Source organism: Cnephaeus nilssonii, assembly GCF_951640355.1.
Source record: "Cnephaeus nilssonii genome assembly, chromosome: 5".
Classification (NCBI taxonomy): Eukaryota; Metazoa; Chordata; class Mammalia; order Chiroptera; family Vespertilionidae; genus Cnephaeus; species Cnephaeus nilssonii.
The window spans coordinates 55,842,434-55,861,551 of record NC_137076.1 but is presented as its reverse complement, the minus strand read 5'-3'; the positions used below and the strand labels follow the sequence as shown (position 1 = coordinate 55,861,551).

The following is a 19,118-nucleotide window of genomic DNA, read 5'->3' as shown; positions in this document are numbered from 1 at the left end:
AGGAGCCCTCAATTTCTTCTCACATGTCACAGGCAATGGCCTTTGTCTCTCCTGTCCTCTCCTCTCCCACTGCCTAATTTAGGAGAAACGCACTATCATATAAAGATGCTGAGATCCATCTTCTGCAGCATCTGCACCCTCACTGTTTGGATTTCCAGAGGAATCATAGGTTTCTCTGAGCCACACACCGGACCCCTCCATAAACTTTCCAGGGCTCCTGTTTTGTTCTGGGCTAGTAGCCTTTGGGTGCTGGCTTCAAGGGACAAGACAGAAGCAAAAGGTACTTGATCCAGTAAAGTGCAGTCCACGTGGGACTCTTCAACCTGCTCTGAATTTTAAGAGGGAGCATATAAGCCAAGCAAAGGGGCAGGGAACGCAAAGGAGCAGCCGAGCTTGGACCCTAGCTGCCTCTGTCTGCCATGGCTCCATCACAGATAAAATCTGCCAGCATTTCCCAGGAAGGGACTGGGTTTCTCTGCATGCCTTCCTGGGTTCTCCGGCTTGTCTGATGAACTAACTATCCTCCTTCCTGGATTCTCTCCTCTTCTCTCTCTCTCTCTCTCTCTCTCTCTCTCTCTCTCTCTCTCTCTCTCACACACACACACACACACACACACACACACACACACGAACACACACACACACACACACACACACACACACACACACACACACACCCCTTCATTTCAGGAAAGAAATAGTTAAAACAAGACTCCTGCCCTGCAGGGCCTGGGAGGGGGCGGCTCTGTGCTTTACAGTGGCTGCCTCTAAGGAGGGCTGGAAGCTTAGGACACGTTCTTTCTATCCTAGAGCAGAGCAGAAGGTCGGGGAGATTTTGGAGAAGGCAAGGACAGACAGAAGGGGGGCGTGTGTTCCCCTGGAGTTTCCTTTTTCTTGCTAGTCCTTGCGCGCGCAGACATCCCTGCGGTCTGGCGATTGTGGACAGAGGAGGCGAGGCTCCATCCCAGCCGGTGGCCGGAGGCTGGGGGCTGGGGAGACCTCCGCACCGGAGCGGTGCCCAGGAAGTTCTCCGACGCAGAGGCAGCAGTGCAGCCCGATCGCTGCCGCGCGGGAGCCCAGGACCCACGCCACCCAATCTCTCCGGCTCTGCTTCCTCTCGCCCAGCCGCCCAGCCGCCCAGGTGCCGGGCGCGGACCGGGCAGCCGTCTGCCCCGCCTAGCTCCACGGTCGGTGCAACTCTTTCCTCTCGGGGACCCGGCCAGGGGTGGGGGAGATGCCGCCTGAGCCCCTCGGTCGGGAAGAGAGGGAGCAGGCATCAGTTTCGCCCGGCGCCCTGCACCTTGGGCCACCCTCCGTCTAGGGGTGCGTGGTGGGCGCCGGCGCCTTCCTAGGAGGGGCTCTCTGCGGGCACGTCTGGGGTTTGAGGAACTGATCGAAAGCCCGCTGCCTACCCAGGTGGGATTCGGATTTTTAGTGAAAGGAAAATATACAGTTCTCCCTGGGTCTCCCTTTTCCCCCCCGGGCACGCAAGAACTTTACGGAACATCACGCCCCTGTGGCAAGCTCCAAAGCCTACTTGTGAAAGGTGTCCCGCAGCCTTTTCTAACTCGCCTGCGTCTCCTCCCTGCACCCCCGGGGTTGTCAAGGGTAGCCAAGGGCGCTCGGTGTGCGGGACAGATGTTTTGGAAAACCCCCAGGGCAGCTGGTTTGGAAAGTTGCCTGTGGATGTCTGGGTGTTTGGTTCTATGCTGTCCTTTAAAGGGCACTTGTTGCCTTTCACGTGCAGAAAAGTAGGGCTGTTTCTAGATAATCAGCTCTGTTTACACCATCCTAATGGCGTTCCGGAGAGAGCTGGCGGCGGAGGGGGTTGGGTGGGAGGCAAATTAAAGTCAGACATTGTCAGTAAGGACAGTTGCTGAGATCTAACCCAGCGAGCAAAACCCACAGCAAACTTGTAAAAAGTACCTAGTTTTTTGTTTTTCTTCTTGTAGATACCCATGGCTTCCTCCGCTCCCCGCCTCCCCCTCCCCAATTACTTCTGTTTTAAGTGGTAACTAATTGGGAAACATCTTGACAATCATTTCATGTAACTACCTGCTCTGAACTCAGACCATTTAGGTAAGGTTGGAATTTCTAAATTACTAATTACAGTACAGGTCTACTTTGATCCTGAGAATCAGAGCTGTTAAATGGTTAAAGTGTAAGCATAAAGATCCAGTCCTCTTCCTTAATAATAACTTTTGAACTTCAGCGAATTCTTAGACCCCCAAACAGAAGAATGCTGAATGTATAAACCACGTCCCTGAGGTCTGAACTTCAGATGCTTCACTAGAGCTATGACTAGTTATGACTGACTATTTCAAGCACAGCATGACTTAGATCAATGGAAGTGAGCTACAGACTCATCCTTGGAAGAACATGTATTTGAAGGAGCTTCTTTTGTGTGGTTTTGTATTTTTCATGCAATATGTGGTATTCACATGCCTTTGCCAAGTATCCGGTAGCTCTGCAGCTTAACATGTAGAGAGCTGACGGAGACACCATCACAAATGATTTCTGTGGGGGTGTCATTGTTGCAGGGAGAAGGAAAGTGGTTTTAATAGTAGCTAGCTCACACTTTGATAAGAACCCACAGCCTTGGCCTCTTTAGCTCCTGCTATAATCAGCTGACCAAGCAGACCAGCAAGCTAGTGTTCAAACACTAGTGGCACCTTTTGTGGGTGGCAGAATACGATAGCCAGTTCAGTTTACTAAATATCCTCTAACAGACTCTAATGGGCAGGGAGTCATTCCATTACTGAGAAAAGCCTTCTCTCTCTTGGTTTTAATAAAACTATTACTGAAGGTTCCATTCTGATTGGGAAACTGGGAGGAGGCTTTAGTCATTAAACAGCACAAGATATTGAAGGATTTTTTTCCCCTCCCTTCTCTGATCTGAAGAGGATGACAGTATGCTTTGTTCTCAGAGTCCTGGTCCCCAATGCTGAATGGAAACAGGGTCTGTCAATATTCGATTAGATACTCACTCCACCATGTAAGAAGCAAGAAAAAAACTACTTGCTTTCCTGGAGAAGGTTAACATATGCAGTATTTGCACCTTATATTTACATTAGATCTTCTATATAACATGAATAAATCTCATTTCCTCCATATATTGACTAAGCTTTATTGATAACTGTCAAAGATAACTCAAAATCCCTAAAAGTGGTTAATTACAACCACAAATAAACTCAGAAAAAGGACACAATTTTTAAAAATTAAATTTTATGTCATAGACACACCCACCATTGCATAAATGAACTTAGGGCCGTGGTCAGCAAACTGCGGCTCGCGAGCCACATGCGGCTCTTTGGCCCCTTGAGTGTGGCTCTTCCACAAAATACCACGGCCTGGGCGAGTCTATTTTGAAGAAGTGGCGTTAGAAGAAATTTAAGTTTAAAAAAATTTGGCTCTCAAAAGAAATTTCAATCGTTGTACTGTTGATATTTGGCTCTGTTGACTAATGAGTTTGCTGACCACTGACTTAGGGCGTTCATTTAAAAAGATTGATAAAAAACTCACAAGAAAGAAAATATAAAACTATTTAAATGTGAGGAGCCATTTTTATTTACCTTTGCTTATTGTGTTACCACCAACCCCCTCAATTTCCCATCTTTTCTTTAAGGATTAAAGTAGAAAAACGTAGACTTCCTGGGCAAGAAAGACCACTTGCTCTACAAAAGTGACTGAAACAAGCAAGCAAACAAACAAATGGTCTTTTGAAAACATCTCACAAACCTCTAAGTCTACTGCTTCGCTGAAACTCTGGAGAATTCATTCAAACATTTCAGGTGCTAAGAAGGCATGAGAATGAGAGGCAGTGCAGGCTAGAGGTTAAGAGCTCAAAGTTGGATTAACTTCCCTTAGAATCACGGCATTGCCGTCCACCACCTGTGCTTTTGACAAGCATCTTGATGTTCCTGAGCCTCTGGTTACCTATTTTTAGAATGGAAGGTGTATCTGCTTCACAGGGTCAGGGAGGGTATAGATCAGATGGCATCATGCCTATGGAGTGCCCAGCACCGTGACTAGGCATGAGACAGAAATCCCTCGGAAAACCAATGGTGTGCCTGCCTGGGAAAGTCCATTACTCCCAGTTTCACTTGTTGGCAAATATCATGCCGATAATTTCTGAGGAATGGAAAAGCCAAAACTCCTGTCAGAAGATGTAGATTGTACACATTCATCATCAGGATTTTCAATAAAAATAAATATTTTGTCTTTATCAGTTATACCATATTTATTTCAAACTAAAATTGTTATATGTAGTGATGGTGTTAACCAGAGTTCTGATTTTAAATTAACATTGCATAATGCTTTAAATGGCTACCTATGCTGCATTTTATTACCATGTTCATTATTTACCACATGCAAACCAGCACACATATTGGAATATTGGATTCTTAATTATAGAATTGGTAATTTTATGCCTTAGCACTATGTAACTTTTACTCAGCATTTAATGCCTTTTCTTTTCCACTAGTAAAATGTATCTCACCTCTCCAAGATTTTTGTAATTCAGGTTCTTAGCAGAGGTGCAGTGAATGGAAAACAGCAACTTTTATGCTACTTCTTAAAGAAAAAACTGACATATCCTCATGCGTATTATAATCTAGATATAAGTATAGCTGTGGTCAGAGATGAGAGAGAGAGAGAGAGAGAGAGAGAGAAAAGTTGCCCTAATAGAGCTTTGCTCTTTTCTGATTTTGTTCTGCTTTGGGGTAAGCTGACATAGATATATCTTATCTAATTACCAAATATATCCTGCTTTTTAACTGAAGCAGTAAATAATCATTTACTGCAGTCTTACTGGCAGCTGGATTTTGTAACCAAAATTATTTTTCTTTTTTTTCTAGGTGAAAAAAAAAAAGTGAGGTTGTAAAAGCAACAGAATAAGAGACATTTCCTCAAATTTGCATCAAGATGGAAACATTTTGCTTCAGGGTGTCCTTTTGGGTGGCGTTGGTTGGATGTGTAATTAGTGATAATCCTGAGAGCTACAGCACAAATCTAAGCATTCATATGGACGATTTTACCACTTTTCGTGGGACAGAGCTCAGCTTCCTGGTTACCACTCATCGACCCACTAATTTGGCCCTACCCAGCAATGGCTCAATGCACAACTATTGTCCACAGCAGACTAAGATTACTTCAGCTTTCAAGTACATTAACACTGTGATATCTTGTACTATTTTCATCGTGGGAATGGTGGGGAACGCAACTCTGCTCAGAATCATTTACCAGAACAAGTGTATGAGGAATGGACCCAACGCGCTGATAGCCAGCCTTGCCCTTGGAGACCTTATCTATGTGATCATTGATCTCCCTATCAATGTATTTAAGGTAGGAAGTAACCACAAATGTATTTGCAAGTTTGAACATATGCTCTGATTCTGCAGTAAGAGAATTGCTGCAGATTTTTCTGACCTGGATTTTAGTCTGTTTTTACTGAGAGCAGTTTCTGCTATCTTACAACTAGTGGCATTTTAAATGTTTATTATTTGTTAAATGTTACACTTAATTTTCTAACTTAATTGTTAACCAAATAGTATTTCAGAAGTGACTCCTCAAAGTGAAGGTCTTTCATGCAGCATTGGAATCTTATTGCTGAGTGGATAGGCAATTTTGAGAGATCACTTAATTTTTCTGAGATTGAATTTTCAGGGTGAGACCTACTGAGCCCAAAAAGTGCTCTATATAAATATATTCAGTTGCAGTTACCCTTTTAATGTAATGCTGTGCAGAAGCCCGATGTCCACAGTATAGCTTAGAAGGAAAAGCACCTGTTTTATTTTGACTAGATTGATGGGTGGAGCCCAAGCACATGCTAGCTTCCTTGGTTATCTGAGTGACTTAGAGATAATAGGATTCACACGATAGCAGGCCCCTGGCGACCTCAGTGAGCAGTATTACTAAACTGTTTAAAATAGGCATCAGTTTACCATTGCCTCTTTCATTTCTTCAGTTTACATTTAAGGAGTGCCTACTGTGTGCCCGCCCCTGAGCTGGGCAATAGGCTCCAAAGACAAATTAGACAAAGTTAGTGGGAGAGGAGGATAACTCACCCACTGCTACCATGGTCACCTTGCTTTCAGGATGAGTTAGTACCAAAACCAACTAAAGCCAAAAGGAATTAGATATTCCATATTTGGTTTCTGGATGTAAGGGGGAAATTGCTGCAAGAATTCAAATGAACTAAAATTCAAATGAAATCACGATCTATGCCAGATATTCTGGAATGTCTTTATTCTAAGCCCAGGAAAAAACACTTTCTTCAGCCTTTATTTTTTCTTCTCTGTATTGGCCATAGAAATGAAACAATTCTGAGCAATCATATTCTGAAATAGGACTTTAAGTGGCAAGTTTTATCAATTGAAGACATAGCTTTTAAATAGACCGGTAGCTTTCGTTTTCCAATAGATACACTTAAACTGTGACAAAATTTTATTAGTGTACCAGGAAAATCATGGTCTAACAATAAAATTGTAAGCAATGATTACAATTTTCAACACTACAAATAAAAAACATTTCAAAATTCCTCCAATACACTGCAAAATTGGGGAAATTAGGCAACAAATAATATTTTTTTAAAAACCACATATCATCTCTTTCCACAGAATAGCATGAATACATGTGTTTTCTATTTGAAATTAAAATGGAATTTTAGAACCGAACAATGATGCAAATGAAAATGTGTAATTAACTTAAAAGATTTAACATACGTTACAGAACTTTAATCTTTTTCTTGACAAGGTGACAAGGTTACTTTCTCTTTATGAAGTATTATGTGTACTCAACACCCACTTTCTTGTGACATATTTATTTAATCATAGATTTGAAAATGTTGATATGGTTCATTCAAAATTTGACTCTTCAGCAGTCATGGTGTGGAGTAATAAACATTGATTACTCATATTTATATACCAGTTAACCAATCCACATGGCTCAGGAGAATAATTAACCATCTCTGAATTAGTCATTCCCATTTGGCCATGCACAAAGCAGCTTCTTGACAAGTCAATATCTGCAAGTGCTGGGAAGGGGACTTGCTTGTCGATTTAAGGTACTTCCTGCCAATCAACAGACAAAACTTCATTTCTATTCCATAGTAATATTTTAAGTCAGACCATCTGGACTATCTTCAAATTTGTTGAAAATCCAAAAATAAAAAGCCTTTGTTTTACATTCATATAATAATGGATAAAAATTAATACATTCTTATTTGACTATATGGTTCTTACCTCTTGGGAATCCAATATGGTCAGCCCTCTGTATCCATAGTTTCTGCTTAGGCAGACTCAACTGACTACAAATTGAAAATATTCAAAAGAAAAGGCTATACTGTTGCAGATATGACTGTGTAGTTAGGCGTACAATGGTTGCGTCAATGCTAAGCATATACAGACTTTTCTTCTTGTCATTATTCCCTATATAATCTATATAATAAAAGCCTAAGCGACTGTTACGGCGGAACAACCAGAACAACCGGTCGCTATGATGCGCACTGACCACCAGGGGGCAGACACTCAACACAGAAGCTGCCCCCTGGTGGTCAGTGTGCTCCCATGGGGGAGCACCGCTCAACCAGAAGCCAGCACAGCGGTGGTGGCGGGAGCCTCTCCCACCTCCATGGCAGGACTAAGGAGCAGCGAGCAGAGTGGTAAGGAGCAACGAGCAGGTGGGCGGTAAGGAGCAGAAGGGTCCGGACTGCAAGAGGGATGTCCGACTGCCGGCTGAGGCCTGCAGCAGGTGGACATCCCCCGAGGGCTCCCACACTGCAAGAGGGTGCAGGCCGGGCTGAGGGACCCCCCTTCCAGTGCACAAATTTTGTGTACCAGGCCTCTAGTACAGTATAACAGCTATTTACAAGGCACTTACATTGTATTAGGTATCATAAGTAACCTAGATATGATTTAAAATGTACAGGAGGATGTATGTAGATTATATGCAAATACTATGCCATTTTATATAAGGGACTTGAGCATCCAAGGATTTGGTTATTGGTGGTGTCCTAGAACCAAACGCTGCAGATACTGAGGGATGACTGTACAGTAATACCTACTGTAGTTTTAAATAATATGGATGGCGTGAATGTGGTACTTTTACATCACAGGAGTACATTTGTGTAATTCCTATTTTTCTAAAACTCATATAATGAGTTATTTAACCAACATTACTTTTAGAAAGTAAACCTTTTGGTTTCAACAAAAATACTCTTTAGTCATCTCAATCTTTTTTAGAGGAAAAGAGACAAACATTGGAGTGAGCTTAAAATATTGGTGGGGGGAGCTATTTCTACTTCCTTCTCTCACTCTTCTTCTCTAGGTTAGGAGGCCATAAGATATTGCTGCTTCTCTGACTTCTGTCCACAATAGTCAAGAGAAATCCTTCCAAGCAATGTGAGTGCCAGGTCCTCACGCCTTTGCTCCACAGCTGTCTCCTGTTGTAAGATTCTGATGATTTGGTATCTCACATAATGGGCCTGTGACTTCTCTTCAACTATGTTAAACTATCTCTTTACTTCAGGGCAAAGTAGCAGCTGTCCATCTCACTTTACTATTATGCTTAGGTATCCATGAGATAAAAATAATGTGTAGTCTTAGAGAACATTCTATTAAAAGGATGAATGAAGTTTTCCCCCTGCCCCCATTAGAAGAATTAGGTTGAAAGAAGAATGTGAAAGGATTTGTTATGCTCTTTAAAGAATGATGAGTTTTCAAATCGCACAGGTCATTGTGTGTAACAATTCTATCAGTTGCTTTTACTTAACCACTTCCCAACGTGCATGCTCAGCTCTGTCGGAATGTCTTCACTATCCCTAAGTAGCATGCTGTGCCCTAAATAACATTCGCAGAGAGGTGGGATAGAGTCACCAAATTGCTGCTGCAGAGACCTTTACAGATCCTAAATTGAAAAATGAGTTAGGTCTAGAGTTATGTTGCATTGAGAAAAAAATAAACCAAAAGCTGGAAAGAAACTCCTCTGACCCTTACACTCACACACATAGACACATTATATTAACTGGTGACAAAATCTGACATTCTGAGATAGTAAAATGTAAAGCAGAAGGAACCTAAAAAAGCAAATTAATGCCAGTTACTTTCTTAGATTTCAAGCATAAAAGGACCTTGCAAATGGCAATACTGAAGAAAACCTATTACTAAGTTAATCAAAGAATCATTCTATCTAGTTTTTAATTGTTCAAAAAACATAGTATCTCTAATTTCAAGAAAAGACTGAAAAGAACAGGAGGGAGGAAGGGAAATGAGTTAGCAGAACCTTTCAAATACCCACACTTACAACCTAAACTGATAATGGATTCAATTTGTCAATAAATCACATTATTTGATACACTGAATTTTCAAGAAATGCAAAAACTTAATCATGTAAATTAATCTATATATAAAATATATGCATTCATTACAAAACAATTAAAATACTGTATCTGGTTTTAGGGACCAAAAAAACCCCAATTACTTAATGGCAATATAGATAGAAGTATAGAAGTTAATCATTATATTCTTTAATGATTCATAAGATTTTGTATATGGAGTGTTGTCTATAGCAAGTTGGATTGTAATCCTATATAATAAAAGGGTAATATGCAAATTGACCCTAACGGCAGAACAACCAGAACGACCGGTCGCTATGACGTGCACTGACCCCCCCCAGGGGGCAGACGCTCAACACAGGAGCTGCCCCCTGGTGGTCAGTGTGCTCCCACAGGGGGAGCTCTCTGCTCAGCCCCAAGCCGGGCTGATGGCTGCCAGCTGCAAGCACAGCAGTGGTGGCAGGAGCCTCTCCTGCCTCTGTGGCAGTGCTAAGGATGTCCGACTGTGGCTTAGGATGTCTGACTGCGGGCTGCCAGAGGGATGTCTGACTGCCAGATTAGGCCCTATCCCCAGGGGAGCAAGCCTACGCTGGCAGGTGGACATCCCCTGAAGGGTCCTGGACTGTGAGAGGGTGCAGGCCAGGCTGAGGGACGCCCCCCCCCCCGCCCCCGCAAGTGCACAAATTTTCAGGCACTGGGTCTCTAGTTTTGAATAAAGTAGAAACCCTAAAAGTGATGGTTGTGCATGGGTGAGCCAGCGCTTATTGTGCCAAGCTCATCTATATGTGCACGCAGACACTCCCATAAACTACCTTGGCCTATTACATAAAAACAGGAATGTGGGGAAATACAAGTGAGAAAAGTAGAGTGAAGAAGATTAAAATGGTGGTCATGGGAAGAAGGAAGAACTTGAGTCTGATGACTCGGCATAGGAATCTCTGACATGCATAGTGGGGAGTTGGAACCAGAGATAATACTATAGGTGATTACTGTCTTCATTGAAACAGAGTACAGCAGATCTGGGAAAACAGGTTAAAGAGCCAGTGAGAACATCCAGTAACTGACTGTTGATTACTAATTGGGTCTAATCTAAGCAACCACCTCTTGCTGAGGGCAACAATGGAAAACAAACAAATATAACTTCTGTATGAAATGATCAGGAATGTTCTGCAATGGAAAGTCAAGGTTCCCAATATGTCACTCTGGCAGAGGATCTGAGAAATGTGGAAACCAGAGACGTTCACACCAAGCCAGTTATCTCCATATTCACACAGCCTTTGACATCTTGTACAACTGAGATCCATCCTGTCAGGGCATCCATACAAAAGTTGTTTCTCAACACATCAAATCATCAAGACCATTTCTATCTCAAAAGCAAATTGCCACAAGTTATAGATTTCATGCTTCAAACACAATAGCTATTCGATATATGCTTAGAATTTGATTTGATTAGAGCCTTTGCTGTTAAAATCAACTTCTAATCAGATTCCTCCGAGACCTTCAAACTAAAATAATGATAATGTTGATAATTTCTCAGGGGAATTCTTCATTTATGGACAAGGCACAGGATATTACCTGTGGTCTGCACATTGCTAGTCTCCCAAGTTGATCAAATTACCAGTGAACTGCATACGGGATAAGGGTATATTGTCTAACCCTTTTACTCATCATCAAGCAAATAAAAACAAACCTTTCTCTTATACTCCAGTAATAGTAATAGTGCTGTAATCATAAAATTAGGTATAGAAACTCTATCCCTGAATTTTAAGACAGAAAATGTGTCCCTTTACCAAGATTTCTGCCCCTTGATGCAATGCCTCCCAGCTAGTTTTCCTTGTACGTAGCTCTGGCTCTGACTCTGCCTCCTTCCAGTGCCTCTCTCTTCATGTTTTTCTTCTGCCTCTATCTACTCCTGCTAATCTGCTCCATGTGAGAATACCATGAACCTTCTACCTAAAATATTTCTCCCTTATGCCCCCTCTGGCTTACCCCACTTTGTTCTTCAGATCTCAGCTTAAACATGTCTTTGTCTGGCAAGTATCCATGATCAGCCTAGGTTAGTGCCTTTCTCCTGTGCTCCCAGGACACCCTCTGTTAACCCTGTAATAGCATTTAACACACACTCTATTGTTTTTGCCAATTCACTTGCCTGTCTGACCCACTAGACCGCAAGTTCCTTGAGGCAAGCTGCCATCATTCTCATTTATCACTGTGTCTCCTGCACCTAACACTGAGCCCAGCTTTAAAAATATTTGATGAATGAGTAAAATAAGAAAATGTACTATCATTGCCTCTATAAGAATGGTTTTCTCGCATGCAATTCCAGATCTAAAGGCAGACCTGCTGTTCGAATTTACTGAATTTCTACTTTTTTCCTTCAAACCAGGAATGTCTCAGGTTCCATAAATGCACCAGCAAAGCAGAGCAGCACATAACAACAGGATCGCTTTCCCCTCTTCCCTTTGTCTCTGGAGGTCAAGAGTTCTTTTCCTATGGTGCAGGCATTGTGTCGTATAATTTCCTCTCTCTGTGTAAAGATAACCAAGCCAAAGGTTCTTCCCAGGATTTCTGTGCAATATACATTCTTTGAGTGTAGTTGCAATTGTGGTTTGATTGAAATATTAAACCTGCAAGTGATGTGGAATATGAAAATGAATATTCATATCACAAAAGATTTTATTTGTTCTTTAGAGAATAGGAACGCAGTTGATTTTCTGCCATTGCTAAGACGTGCATTGCAAAACATTATGCTAACCAGGTGATTTAAGAATATATGTACATATCAAATACCAGAGTGATAAATTTATTACCCAATTTGCTGTTAGAAGGAAGTTGCTGTCTGGAAAGGCTTCAGAACCCTCTCCAACTCTACCTCCCCTTCTGACTTTTCGTTTCCTGTGTCTGGGAACCTCATTGCTTGCTCTCATGGTTATGTGAAGTAATTATTCTCATGTGAGGTTACTCTGCTAACCCTCAGCATTTGGCTCACAGCGCAGTTATACCATTTCTGGTGGGGGATGGAAACGGTCCATAACTGCAAGCTTGTTTCCCATGGCTGAGGAGGGAGAGATGGTTTTAGTCCTGTTCTCGTTGAGATGTACAAAAAAAAGCATCATTCCTGATGATATCCCTCCATCAAACAGTTCAGCTCATGAAAGAGTTTGTTGTACTCTACATTTAACATAAAACAGTGATGGGTAAAGCTTTACTGGGAGACAGGAATTTTTGCATGGTACACAGTGCGTGTGGGAGTGCTGCACTGATTCCAGCATTCTGATCAATTAAAGCAGATGTTCTGGCTCTTCTGTGCTGAAATATTTCTATAGTGTCTTCATCTTATGAGTTGCCAGGATGTGAGTGTTATTTGTTTATTATCATACAAAGTTTACACAGTTAGTCTGAAGAGTGTGTGAACTAAAATGAAAGAGGATGGGGAATCAAGTTTACGGTCTCTGGAAATGATTCTAAGACTATAAAGCAGTTAAATAAGGAATGTTCTAAGAAATTCTGTCAAAATAAATTGGATAAACTTCCAGAAATTCTACAACTGTCTTCTAGATCATATACTCCTGGGAGTTTTCTATAGCTACAATTTTATTTTTAACGAGATCTAGTTTTTCTTGGGAAAACTTTCCTATGTTATAAAATTAATAGTTGAAGTTAAATTCAATAATAGAACTGAACATAAGTATCATTCAGTGTTAATTTTTGGTATCCTTATTTTTTTAATTTAAACATTAAAATGTTATAACACCACGTACTATAAAATGCTTATTTAAATTTGGAAACTTTGAAGTCCCCAGTGTTCCTGGACTCTGGAAGGAAAAATCAAGAGTGCCCTCAGAAAGACTTAATATTATTTTTAATGTGTAATTTGGAGGTCACCTTTTAGAATTTAAACATCTTTAGGAGTTATACTGAAAATTTTTGCCATCACAACTTTGAAAACAACTTACTTGGAGACTAGTATCAATAATGAGAGCTAGTCAAATTACGCTTCTCATAACACTTCTTCTAAACATGCAAGTTCTATTGTTTTAGATCAAATTTTATACTGAAAGGTAATGGGGATGGCAACTAGTTGGCTATTTGGTTTCTCAGTCACATCAGGTCTTTCCTGTCTAAATGTTCTTCATTTATTCATTCAAAAAATATATACCAGTCATTGGAGAAATAGCAGTAAACAGAAACCAGACAAGTATCCTTGCCCTCACAGAAGAAAAAGATAATAAGCCAGTTAAATAAATATATATATATATAGTGCCCCAAAAAGTGTATATATACTTTGAATGATTATAAAGTCAGGGTTTATTAACATACAGTTCGTTTTCAAAACTTAAAAGAATCTACATAAATGAATAATTTTTTGGTCAAACCTATATTCAAACTAATGACCATTCTGGTCCAGGCATTACTGATAATGTGAAGCAATGGAATCACAAACATCAAGAATCATTTTGTTCGGTATTTGTGTGCCCTCAATTCGTTAACTGTTGCCAGTTTTGTACCATAAACTTTACCTTTTATGTATCCCCATTAAAAAAGTCTAATGGATAAATTTTCTTTGTTCAAAGCTTAGCCTGGCTTCACCCATTATTTCAAATCAGCTAAACCTGAAAAGAAGTGAAAATTAAGTGAGTTCTCAGCTATTAAAGGGTGCATACATTTTGGGAGGATACCCTGTGTCCCAAAAAATTGTATATACACTTTAAATAATTATAAAGGCAGTGTTTGTACCTCAATTGAGTTTTCAAACTTCCAGTAGCATTTTAGGATGAATTTTCTTTGTTCAAAGCTTAGTCTGCCTGAAAATTAAGAAACATCCTTTGTGTTATCAGCTGTTAAAGTGTGTATACATGTTTTTGGTACACCCTGCAGCATATGAGATAAGCGCTAAGGATAAAAGTAAATTGGAGGAGGGAGAGGATATTAATCTAAGAGTGAATGGCTGAAAAAGTGGCAATACAAAGTGGCAGTTGAATAAAAACAAAAGAGATGAAGGGCAAACCACATACCACTGTCTAAGTAAGAGCCCTCCAGCAGAGCAAACTGGGAAGGATCTGGGGCAGGGCTTGCCTGGAGGCTACAGGAACAGCAAAGAGGCCATGGCAACTGAATGGAAGGAGAGAGCAGAGGTCACAGGAATATGGGGTTGGGCAGGAGATGGGGAGAAGCAGATTACATAGGGCCCAATAATAGAGTGACTATGTAAGTTATTGTCCAATCCAGGATATTTATGAAAGTAAAAGGAGACACTATCAATAATTACATCTGGACAGTATGCATAAACAAAGACTGTCCTGAATAAACTAGGAAATACGATCAGCCTACCAATACATCTTCATAAAGCCTTTATCTATTTTCTCTGGAAGCTTTTATTTATTGTTTGATTGATTGATTGATTGATTGATTGATTGATTTGAGAAAGAGAGGAAGGGGGAGAAAGAGAAACATCGATGTGAGAGAGAAACATAAATTGGTTGCCTCCCCTACGTGCCCTGACTGGGGATTGAACTCCCAACCTAGGTACATGCCCTGACCAGAAATCAAACTCTCAACCTTTTGGTGTACAGGAGGATGCTCCAAACAACTGAGCCACACAGCCAAGGAGAGATAGGAAGCTTTTAGATGTTCTCATTTAAATTTAACAAGAACATTATGGCTACTATGTTGAAAAAACATTTTTAAGTTAATAAGGGAAAATATGCAATATTAAAATGTTATTTATACCCTACCCAGTTCAGCTCAGTGGATAAAGCATCAGCCTGCAAAATGAAGGGTCCCAGGTTTGATTCCGGTCAAGGGCACATGCCCGGGTTGCGGACTCGATCCCCAGTAGGGGGCATGCAGGAGGCAGCTAATCAATGATTCTCTCTCATCATTGATGTTTCTATCTCTCTCTCCCTCTCCCTTCCTCTCTGAAATCAATGAAAATGTATTTTTAAAATGTGATTTATACCAATATATAACATAAGAATAATATTACTTAAAGCTTAATTAATGTTTACTCTGTGCCAGGCTAACTCATTTGATCCTCAGAACAAACCTATGATTCACTAGTATTGCCTGAATTCCAAAAATAAAGAAACTGAGGACGGTGTTTAAGGATTTATTTAAGGTTACACAGCCAGCAAGTGCCAGAGCCAGAATTTGAATCCATTCTGATTTCAGAGGCCATGCTGTTAGCTAAGCTGCCACTCTGCTTCTCTCCCATATACCTACCTCATAACGCAAACTTCATAGTTATCAAAACTTCATAGTTATCAAAAACTTCATAGTTATCAATAGATAGAAACCAAATAGCATCTTTAGTACAGAAGTATATTTTCAGAATGATCAATGATGAACGTCATCCCCTTTTCTCTCCTTCATTAAACCTAACAGCTTCTTTAGTCACTTATTTAAAACAGAAGTAAGCTATTATAAGGGAAAATGTGTATGAAACAAAGATTGTCTTCGAAAATAGCTTGTATGTTGTAAGTCTTGCAGATTTGCATTGGAACATCTGGTAAACAGATTTTTGTATTCTATACTCATTGTCATGTTGGTGAGGCCAACTGACAGAAGGGAGTCAGAAAATAAAAAAATAAATAAACTGAAAGGAAAGGGTGAGTTCTTTGACAAACTAATTGCCTAGCCATATTATCTCTCATCCGCTCAGAAGAACATTTTTTATCAAACTGGCGTCCTCCCCTAGTCACTGGAAAGGACAGCGTGGACATGATCCAGAAAATGAGTGTCTATGGCTAGTCCATATTTTCAGTTGGGGTTGAAACATCAGAGTTTACTGAAAAAACTAGAGGTTACATTGTTAGACCTGCCTCCCTAGGTTTATAAGATGCACAGGAGTTAAAACAGGAATGCGAAAGCATAAACAGATGACATTTGGGAATATATCTCAACTGATTTTTTTAAAATATATTTTTATTGATTTTAGAGAGGAAGGGAGAGAGAGAGAGAGATAGAAACATCAATGATGAGAGAGAATCATTGATTGGCTGCCTCGTGCATAACCCCCCACTGGGGATCAAGACCACAACCCAAGTATGTACCCTTGACCGGAATCGAACCCAGGACCCTTCAGGCTGATGCTCTGTCCACTGAGAAAAACCAGCTGGGGCTCAACTGATATTTTAAAAGAAACTAGAAATTCTCAAATTTTAAAAATTTACATATCAAACATACTTTTTTGTGAAATGGTTTCATAAAATCCAAAACAATTTGAATAAGGAACTTTATTAATAGATCTAATTTTGAAAGCAAACAATAAAACAATTCTGCAGACTGTCTGTACAAAAGAAAACAAACAAAAAACTCTGACCACTGTGAACTTTTAGCTTAGTTTCACAAAATAAATATGTCTTGGTGTCATTTATGTCATAAATGTTCTGTTTCTCTGCGTATTTCCATTATTTACACTAATTTTATTTTCTTATATTCTCAAATCAATAAACATGATACATCAAATAAACAAATTGAAAGGCAAAAATCACATACTCATCAATAGACACAAGAAAAGCATTCAACAAAATCCAACACTCATTTTTGATAAAAACTCTCAGCAAAGTGGGAAAAAAGGGATCATACCTCAACATAATAAAGGCCATATATGACAAACCTACAGCCAACAATATACTCAATGGGCAAAAACTAAAACCATTTCCCCTAAGAACAGGAACAAGACAGGGATGCCCACTTTCACCACTCTTATTCAACCTAGCACTGGAAGTCTTAGCCAAGCGATCAGACAAGAAGAAAACATAAAAGGCATCCAAGTTGGAAAGAAGGAAGTAAAATTGTCATCATTTGCAGATGACATGATATTGTACATAGAAAACACTAAAGACTCCACCAAAAAACTACTAGATTCAATAATTGAATTCAGCAATGTAGCAGGATACAAAATTAACACCCAGAAATTGATGACATTTTTATACACCAATAATGAATTCTCAGAAAGAGAAAATAAAAATAAAAAATGCAAAAATAAAAAAATCCCATCCTAGCTGTTTTGGCTCAGTAGATAGAGCATTGGCCTGTGGACCAAAGAGTCCTGGGTTTGATTCCAGTCAAGGGCACGAAACTTGGTTGCAGGCTCCTTCCCGGCCTGGGCCCTAGTCAGGACTCGTGCAAGAGGCAACCAATAGATGTGTGTCTCTCACATCAATGTTTCTCTCTCTGTCTTTCCCTCTCTCTTCCCCTCTCCCTAAAAATCAATGGAAAAATATCCTAGGGCAAAGATTAACAAAATAAATAAGTAAATAAACAACCCCATTTACCATTGCAACAACAACAACAACATTAAGATACTTGGGAATAAACTTATCCAAGACCTGTACTCGGAAAACTATAGGACGTTGAAAAGAGATACAGAAGAAGAATATGAACAGTGGAAGAATATACTGTGTTCATGGATTGGTAGAATTAACATCATTAAAATATCCATACTATCCAAAGCAATCTATAGATTCAATGCAATCCCTATTAAAATATCATTGCGGTTTTCATTTGCATTCCCTTAATGATATTCCCCTATGCATTTTTAATTTCCATGTTCTTAGCTATTTGTGTATCTACTTTGGTTAACTGTCTATTTAAATGTTTTAGCCTTTATATTTCTCAATTGTGGGGGTTCTTTTTTTAATATATTTTTATTGATTTCAGAGAAGAAGGGAGAGGGAGAGAGAGATAGAAACATCAATAATGAGGGAGGATCATTGATTGGCTGCCTCCTGCATGCCCCACACTGGGGATCAAGCCACAACCTGGGCACGTGCTCTCACTGGGAATCAAACTGTGACCTCCTGTTTCACAGGTCTATGCTCAACCACTGAGCCACGCCTGCTGGGCTGTGGGGGTTCTTTAGGTATTTTGGACAAAAATTCTTCATCATATATATAATTGGCAAATATTTTTTCCACTCTGGCTTTTCCTTTTCTTAATGGTGTGTTTTTAAAGAGCAAAAGTTCTTAATTTTGATTAAATCCAATTTATCAAACTTTCCTTTTATGGATCATGTTGCTGGTATCATATTTATGAAATCTTTGCCAAATCAAGATTACACAAAAATTCTCCCATCTTTTCTTTAACAGTTTTTATTTTAGCTCTTACTTTTAGATCTATAATCAGTTTCAATTTGTGTAGGATGTGAGGCAAGCATCTAAGTCATTTTTTTGCATAGACATATCCAATTATTCCAATGTCATTTGTTAAAATGGTCATTCTTTCCTCATTGAATTACCTTGGCACTTTTGTCAAAACTCAACTAACAATAAATGTTTAAGGGTTTATTTCTGAACTTTCTTTTCTGTTCCACTGATCTCTTTGTTGTTTTGCCAACACAATCCTGTCTTGATTACTGGGGTTTTAGTAAGTTTTTAAACAGGTACTTGAAGCCATACTTTGTTCTCTATTTTCAAAGTGGTTTGGGATATTTTAAGTCTTTACATTTCTATGTAAAATTTAAGATCAACTTGTTAATTTCCTTGACTATAATAGGGAATGTATTGACCCTTTAGATAAATCTGGAGAAAATTTCCATTTGACAATATTGATTCTTCCAATCCATAAACATTTGTTGAGATCTTTACTTTCTCCAATATTTTGTATATTTCAGTGTACCTGTCTTACACTTCTTTTGCTAAACTTTTTTAGGTATTCTCTTTTTTTTTTTTTTTTTTTTTTTTTGCTATTTTGAATGGAATTATCTCTTAATTTCATTTTTGGATTTTTCATTGCTTGTATATAGAAATGCAATGGATGTTTGCATATTGCTCTTCCATCCTGT

At 39.6% G+C, this 19,118-nt stretch overlaps 1 protein-coding gene across 1 annotated transcript in view; it reads left to right on the top strand.

The window, feature by feature from the left end:
• The first annotated feature begins 685 nt into the window (after positions 1-685).
• EDNRA (endothelin receptor type A) overlaps positions 686-19,118 on the top strand; it is a 51,338-nt gene continuing 32,905 nt past the window's right edge. The window contains exons 1-2 of the mRNA XM_079772623.1: positions 686-1,187; positions 4,857-5,343. Coding sequence (XP_079628749.1) covers positions 4,924-5,343 — 420 coding nt within the window. The 5' untranslated portion in view covers positions 686-1,187; positions 4,857-4,923. The remainder of the gene's footprint in view (positions 1,188-4,856; positions 5,344-19,118) is intronic.